This window comes from Tupaia chinensis, unplaced genomic scaffold (genome assembly GCF_000334495.1).
Source record: "Tupaia chinensis unplaced genomic scaffold, TupChi_1.0 Scaffold000146_1, whole genome shotgun sequence".
In the NCBI taxonomy this organism is placed as follows: domain Eukaryota; kingdom Metazoa; phylum Chordata; class Mammalia; order Scandentia; family Tupaiidae; genus Tupaia; species Tupaia belangeri.
In genome coordinates this window covers 1,383,532-1,391,263 of record NW_006159616.1, presented here as the reverse complement: position 1 = coordinate 1,391,263, position 7,732 = coordinate 1,383,532, and the positions used below count along the sequence as shown (strand labels likewise).

Sequence of the window (7,732 nt, the reverse complement as noted above, 5' to 3'; positions counted from 1 at the left end):
GCTGACTCCAGGGATCTTTACTATAAACGCCTGTACCGAGAGTTAAAATGTAAGGGCATGTTTGTAGTTTTCAGGATACCCTTCCTCTTTATAGAAATGATGCATTGTTAATATGTAGAAAATAAGGGGAACAGGCAAAAAGGAAGAAAGTCAGATTTACCACTCAGAGATGGCCACTGCTAACCTTTCAAAAGCATGCAGTCCTGCTACTACTCTTCCGGTCACCCTGAGGTCATAGGGAATATACAGGTTTCTAACTTGGCTTTTTATCTAACGTGTTCAGGTGCTTCTGTACCTAAAGTATGGGTCTGGTAGCTGTATTGTATTATTATCTATCTACTGGTCAGACCACAGTCTGTTAATTCATTACCCTTGGGCATTTATTTCCAGTTTCTTCTTTTTGTTTGTTTTTTGTTTGCTATTATAAATGTTGTTGCAGAGAACATCCTTGCACCTAAATCTTTGAGTACTTCTCAGATTATTTCCTTGGAATAATTGCTGAGAAGTGGAATTTTGGGGACCAGCAGTTAGCATAATGGCTATGTCGCTGAACTCTCATATGGTCGACCACAGTTCAAGGCCTGGACCTAGTGGCTTGAACTCATATGCGTGTATGCGTGCGTGCCCAAGATCCCGAGAGGAGAATGGAGGAGAAGGGATTGCGACGTGGCCATCCCCTCTGGGGGTGATTTCTCACTTTCTATCTCTCTGTCTCTCTCTGTCTTTTTGGCGAGCGCACACGCCCTATAGCAAAAATCTCTCAAGAAAAAAAAAATGGGATTTTGGAGTAGAGAGTATAAGCATTTTCAAGTGTTTGATACATATGGCCCAGCTGCCCTTCAGGAAGGTTGTACCAATTTACTCTCCCACCAGCCAGCTGCTAAGATCCTCATAAAACTGCTGGCATGACTTCTCAAGGCAACTAGATAACTGTATTTGTTGGTGTTATTGATTTCAACTTTGTGCTAAAAATATTTTTATATCTGGAAGGAAGGAATAGGGATAGAGAACGTTGGTGGCATCAGTTCTTAAAACTGTGGGAAGTGACTTAAATGGGCCGGAGAGAAATGTTTAGAAAACACTGGCATAACAGCTGAGTTCCTAGTAAAGACTGGGTCCTAGGTTTTCTTTTTTCTCTGTAATCTCATGTCACATGTGTATTTATGAACAGCCTCAATCTCAAACTTGTATTTTCAAATTCATTGTGTTTTTTAAATTTTAATTTTTGAACTTCTTAGAGAAAGGTGATATGCAAAATCAGGTGAGTCTGATTTTTCTCCCCAACACTTGAAATAAGTGGTTGGTAGTTTTTGAAGTACCTGATTCCCTGTTTAGTAACTCCATTCTATTACTCATTCAAAGCTCTTCTTTATTAGCTAGATGGAATGTGTCCTTTAAACTGTTGTATTTTATAGCATTTATAGGTGGAGCCCAAGCTCAGCTTCACTCTCTGCAGCAAGATAGACCACACTGTCATTTTCTTCTGTCACTTTCAGTTTACTTGACAGAAAAAGCTGAAGCAGAAGAACTTAAATTAGTTATAAATCACAAAACACTTCTTTAGCTTGGGGTTCCGCCAGCGCTTCATTAAGCTATCATTCTCACGAGAAAATCGAGGCAAACTTGCAAAGTGGAAGTGTGGGGCGAATGTCGATGGAATTAGCCACGTTGGGCAGTGTCTCCCCAGGCTTTCAGGACTCGCCTTCTGTATGTATATTGGACCTAAGGTCCCGTAAGAGGAGGTGAGCCGAAAGGTCTCGACCTCAGAGCTGGAAGCTGATCTGAGCAGGGAGTGCTCCAGTTGCCATTTTCTTGCTGTTTACTGTGTGCCAAGCGATGTGCCAGGGTTGTTTTAAACATGACCAAATTTTAGCATCACAGCGACTTTACCACGTTATGGATGTTATCATTTAGAGACGAAGAAACAAGCGTAGGGAAGCAGGCAGCTCATTCAAAGACAGCCGTTCGGGGCCAGAACTGGGACCCACAGCTCTAATCAAAGCGCACTGTCTTAACCGCTGTGCACTCCCTATGAATATCAGCTACACTACCATTTCTTCAAGATTACGTATGCTCTGGAGTTATACTAAGTTCTACGAATGGAACTTCAACACAATCTTCATAACTGTGCAGGAATTGGCATTGTTCACTTATTTTGCCAATGAGAAAAATCAAGTTCAAAGACCTAAATAACTTAACCAAGGGAACACAGGCCATATATTAGCACTGGGGTCAGGGGGTTGGGCTAGACCCTCCCTGGTTAAGTGAGTCAGATCCCACATGGCAGACCATAGTTCAAATCCTGGCCCTGGTGGCTTGAAGATCATGCCAGGCACTTGTGTGTACATGTCCCAAGTCCCAATAGGATGGAGAAAAGGAATAAGGATTACATTATGACCATGCCTTATTGAGGGAGTGGATTGCTCTCTCTCTCATGAGTGCACATGTACTCTGGCAATTAAGAAAGGAAGGAAGGAAGGAAGGAAGGAAGAAAATGGGCCTAATAGGTGGTTTGTGTTTTGGTTTTTGTTTTTTTGGTTTTGGTTTTTTTTTTTTTTTTTTTTTTTGAGAGGTTTTTGCTATAGGGCATGTGCACTCACCAGAAAGACAGACAGAGACAGAGAGATAGAAAGTGAGAAATCACACCCCAGTAGGGATAGCCACGCCACAGTCTCATCTCCTCCTTTCTCCTCTTGGGATCTTGGGCACACACGCACATGCGCCTGGCTTGAATTTAAGCCACCGGGTCCGGGACTTGAACCGCGGTCGACTACATGGGAGTTCAGCGACATAGCCATTACACTAATTGCTGGTCCCATGATAGGTGGTTTGTTGGTTAAGGGTGCTGGACTCCCACATATCTGATAGCAGTTCAAGTCTTGGACCTGGTGACTTGCTTTCTCACTTTCCCTCTCTCTCACGCTCATTCTGTTCCTTTCTGATCAAATTAAAATAAATAAAGTTAAATAATTCTTTAAAAAATAAAAGAAAAACTGGGCCAGCAGATGGCATGGCAGTTAAGGCGCTGAACTACCACATGGCCAACTGTTGTTTGAGTCCTAGATCTGGTGACTTGAAAATCACCACAGGATGGATGTGCGTACATGCCCAAAATTTTGAGAGGGAAATGGAAGCGAAGGGATTGCAGTGTGGCTGTCCCCTGAGGGGGTGATTTCTCACTTCATCTTTCTGTTTCTCTGGCTAGCACACACACCCTTGGCAAAACCTAAAAAAAAAAAAAAAAGAGAGAACTGGAGGATCAAACTATGTCTGCCTGACTTTAAAGCCCTTACCTACTCTCAACAGTATCTGGCTGCCTCATTCTGTATCAGGTTGTGGCTTAAGAACTAAGGTTTAGCACTGAAATTAGGGTGGTTTTTAGGTACAAGCTCTTATGATTAATTTAGCAGAAATCTACTGTATATTAGACCTTAAAGAGAATGACTATATTCTGTACTGGCATGGAATATGACAACTTGGTTCATCATATGTATGTTCCTTTCATATATATGAAACCAGTTTGATTTTTAAAGCTAAATTCATTATTTTAAAATGGGAGCTAATTTGATAATGATGGCAGCCTCTGGCATACTGCCATAACTAATCTCCTTGACTGTTTCTCTTGAGAGCTGGCATTTTCCCAAAGCAAAGCTCAAAATTCAGTTACTATGAATCTGTAGATTACATATATTAAAATAATCCCCTGCCTTACCAGTTCCATGAAACCTAAGTTATGTATATTGCATCATAGTCCATTAAGAAATGGTTCTATGAAATCGGAGAATATCTGTAAAATATCTATCACACATTTCATTTTTCAGCCTTTTGCAAGATTCCTGTAACCTTTTGACTTGGAAAATCCTCTAGCATACCAAGGAGGAAAAAGGTGTAGAATTGTTGAATTCTAGCAGTAGCTTGTTTTCAGTGAATGTAGCCAGAGCCATTGAGGATGAGAGGAATAGATAATGAAGATTTCACAAGAAAGCACTGCAGAAATGTGGGACCAGCACATGACATAGTGGTTAAGGCACTGGACCCTGACATGGCTGACTGTGGTTCAGGTCCTGGACCTGGTGGCTTGAAACTCATGCTGAGCACCTGTGCATGAGTGCTCAGTCTTTAGAGGACAAGGATTGCCGTGTGACCATCCCCCGGAGGGTGATTTCTCATTTTCTATGTCTCTCTCGTGAGCTCACATCGCCTATAGAAAAAAATCTAGAAAGGCACTTTATTATTTTAGAGTCCACAGACAAATATCTGTACAAAATATCTGGGTATTTAAATTACTATGCAAAGCAAGTAAAATAATAGAATTGTTCTGGAATTACAGCCTGCACAGTGCCATGAACTTTACAGCATAGAGATAATAAAATAATGTATTAACTAATTGCCAGTCGTGTTGCTCAATCTTAGTGTCTGAACTGAATCTAAAGGTCTGGGTTAGATGTAAACGACTTGTTCTAGAAGGTTTCATGAAATGTAAGCTGTTGGAAGCAAAGAATATACACAGACCTACAATTGAGAAGAAAGCTTTTTGTAGTCATTTGTTTGGAGAATGTTTGGGATTTTTACTGAAACAGAACAAGGAAGGGACTATGAAAAAATACAGTGCCCCTGACATGGCTGACTGTGGTTCAGGTCCTGGACCTGGTGGCTTGAAACTCATGCTGAGCACCTGTGCATGAGTGCTCAGTCTTTAGAGGACAAGGATTGCCGTGTGACCATCCCCCGGAGGGTGATTTCTCATTTTCTATGTCTCTCTCGTGAGCTCACATCGCCTATAGAAAAAAATCTAGAAAGGCACTTTATTATTTTAGAGTCCACAGACAAATATCTGTACAAAATATCTGGGTATTTAAATTACTATGCAAAGCAAGTAAAATAATAGAATTGTTCTGGAATTACAGCCTGCACAGTGCCATGAACTTTACAGCATAGAGATAATAAAATAATGTATTAACTAATTGCCAGTCGTGTTGCTCAATCTTAGTGTCTGAACTGAATCTAAAGGTCTGGGTTAGATGTAAACGACTTGTTCTAGAAGGTTTCATGAAATGTAAGCTGTTGGAAGCAAAGAATATACACAGACCTACAATTGAGAAGAAAGCTTTTTGTAGTCATTTGTTTGGAGAATGTTTGGGATTTTTACTGAAACAGAACAAGGAAGGGACTATGAAAAAATACAGTGCTGGAGCCCACCAGAGGAGGTCTCGGAGCCTGGGCGTCTTGTAATGCCAGCTTGCTGGTTTCTCCAGTGGTGTGTCAGATACATTTTGAATCGCCAGTAACTGGTGTCTGGGTGATTGCTTGCCCCTGCAGGGGATTCTGAATTGCTGTGAGGGCGGAACACCCAAGGAGACGATAGAAAATTTGTTGCGCAGAATGACTGAAGAGAAGACCCTGACTGCCGAGAGTTTGGTAAAACTCCTTCAGGCTGTGAAGATGACATTCCCAAACTTGGGCCTTCTGCTGGAGAATTTGCAGAAATTAGCCACTTCGCCAAGCGCCACAGGTATTAGTTAATTGTTGACTCGGGACTAGAACCATGCTGATAGAAGATTATAGTTTAAAATACCGTTTGGCTTCACGCTGGAGAGATAAGGTAGAGTTAAGAAAGGTCATCGCAAAACAGAAGCCGGTTGTCACGAGTCAGTGACTCTCAGTATTCCTGGAGTAAAGGTCTGAAGTCTGAGGCTGACCCTGCATTAACCCCTCTTGGGGCTTGCTAGGCTGGCGGTTCCAGCAGTCCCCAAGGTGGCCTCCCTTTGAGTTCCTTCAGATGGGGGAAGCCAGTCCATAGCTCAGGCCTTAGAGAGCAATCCAGCTGAGACCGAGTCTGTCCTGTCCCAGAGCATGTCAGGCTGAGATGGTTTGCAGGGAAGGGGTATAGGGGAAATCAGAGGACCTTTTTCTAGTTGATCCTGACTTGGACAGTTCCAAAAATAAAGAAAACAACCTAAAACCCTACCACTCAAGTATGCCAATATTAATACTTGGGTCTGTTTTACCTATTAACAGTATTTTTATGATTTTGAGATACTATTTAATAATTTTATTATTTTCCCTATTTAATAGTGTAACAACATTGTCCTTCACTTTTTTTTAGAAACTCCTCACAATCCCATTTTTTGGAAGGCCATCTAGCTTTTCCACCCTAAGGATGTATATGGCGTATTACTCATGCCCGTATTTGGGGACAGATGTAGCACAGTGGCTAAGACCATCGGCTTTAATGTCAGAGCCGCCTGGCTTGCAGCCTGCTTCCACGTTTTTAGCTGGGTGACCCTGAGGAAGGGGCTCAGCTTTCTGAACCTCATTTCCTCCAAAAGGGGATAAGATTGTACCTCTCACCCTCATTGTTGTGGCTACATGGGGTAATGCATGTAAAGCATTTACTTGGCGCAGTGCCTGGCGCATGGCAGGCATTCTATAAATATCAGATATTACCATCTTCATCATCATTTTCATCACAGATTTATTACACACACACACACACACACACACACACACACACACACACACACAGGTTGTTGTTGGCCTTCAGATAATTTCTTAAGGTTAGATTTCCAGAAATGGAATTACTGGGCCAAGAAGAAAATAAAATTTTACATATCTGCAAAACGAAGAGAAATGCTTGATAGTTTTGATTTTTCTTTATGTTCAAGTAAATGACCCCTTAAAAGAGAGTGCCTGATGAATCGCTCAAAGGGCATATAAACAAGTGTGGGCCGGTTTTGTGAGCAGTCTTGATTCATGCCTGCTTATCTTTTGGATCGCCACATGGATCCTTTACCTCAGGCCTGACCAATAACAGCCCTTGAGTCTGTGCATCTGAATTTCTTACAAGTCCAGCTTTCTAAGTACCCCCTGTGAGCAGTGGCCAGCTTCTACCACCAGGCACTAGCTTGCAGAGTGCCGGGAAGCACCAAGTGATTAAGCGTAGACCCGAGGAGATCTGAACACACGTACATCAGGCCTCAAGTCAGGAGCTAGACTACTCTGCAGAGTCGGAGCGCTTACCCTGATCGGACGCTGATCTCTGTCGTCGTCTTCCTCTTTCATTTGTGACACCCCGTAGTCTTCTGTAGGACAAGTCTTCCTGAGGTTGTGTTGTATCAAATGCTATTGTTCTGCTACTATTCTTACAGTCCAACCAAGCCTGGATAATTATGGAACTGAGCTCTTGAGACGGTATCACGAAAACCTCTCTGAGCTTCTCACAGACAACCAGATGTTACTAAAGGTGATCTCACATGTGAAGAGCTTAGGCCCTGGAGAGAGAGAGGTAAGAGAAGGAGAGAGAGAGGGAGGGAGGGAAGGCAAAATGAGAGAAAAAAATATGAGTATGTATACGCACATATATTTTCTATAAATAACACATACACAGCTATGTTGAGAAATGCTAAGTAGAGAAGAAATAGAAGGTAACTATTTCTTTTTCTTTTTTAAATTGTACATATTTGTGGGATACAGTATGATTTTTCAGTGTATGGATACTGTGTATGATGATCAAATCAGGGTAATTTGCATATTCATCATCTCAAACATTTATCGTTACTTCGTGTTGGGAACATTTAAAGTCCTCATTTACCTATTTTGATATATACAGTAAATTTTTGTTAACTGTAGTTACTCTACTTTGCTGAAGAACTCTAGAACTTCCTTTTCTTTCATTGTATTTCTTTATCCGTTATTCCCAGCCTCTGGTAACCACTAGCCTACTCGCTCTTCC

At 41.7% G+C, this 7,732-nt stretch overlaps 1 protein-coding gene across 2 annotated transcripts in view; it reads left to right on the top strand.

Moving 5' to 3' along the window:
• Positions 1-7,732, top strand: part of ZBTB40 (zinc finger and BTB domain containing 40) — a 92,213-nt gene that overhangs the window by 63,498 nt on the left and 20,983 nt on the right. For both annotated transcript variants that reach the window (XM_006145165.3, XM_006145164.3), the window contains exons 6-7: positions 5,320-5,512; positions 7,149-7,285. In XM_006145165.3, coding sequence (XP_006145227.1) covers positions 5,320-5,512; positions 7,149-7,285 — 330 coding nt within the window. The remainder of the gene's footprint in view (positions 1-5,319; positions 5,513-7,148; positions 7,286-7,732) is intronic.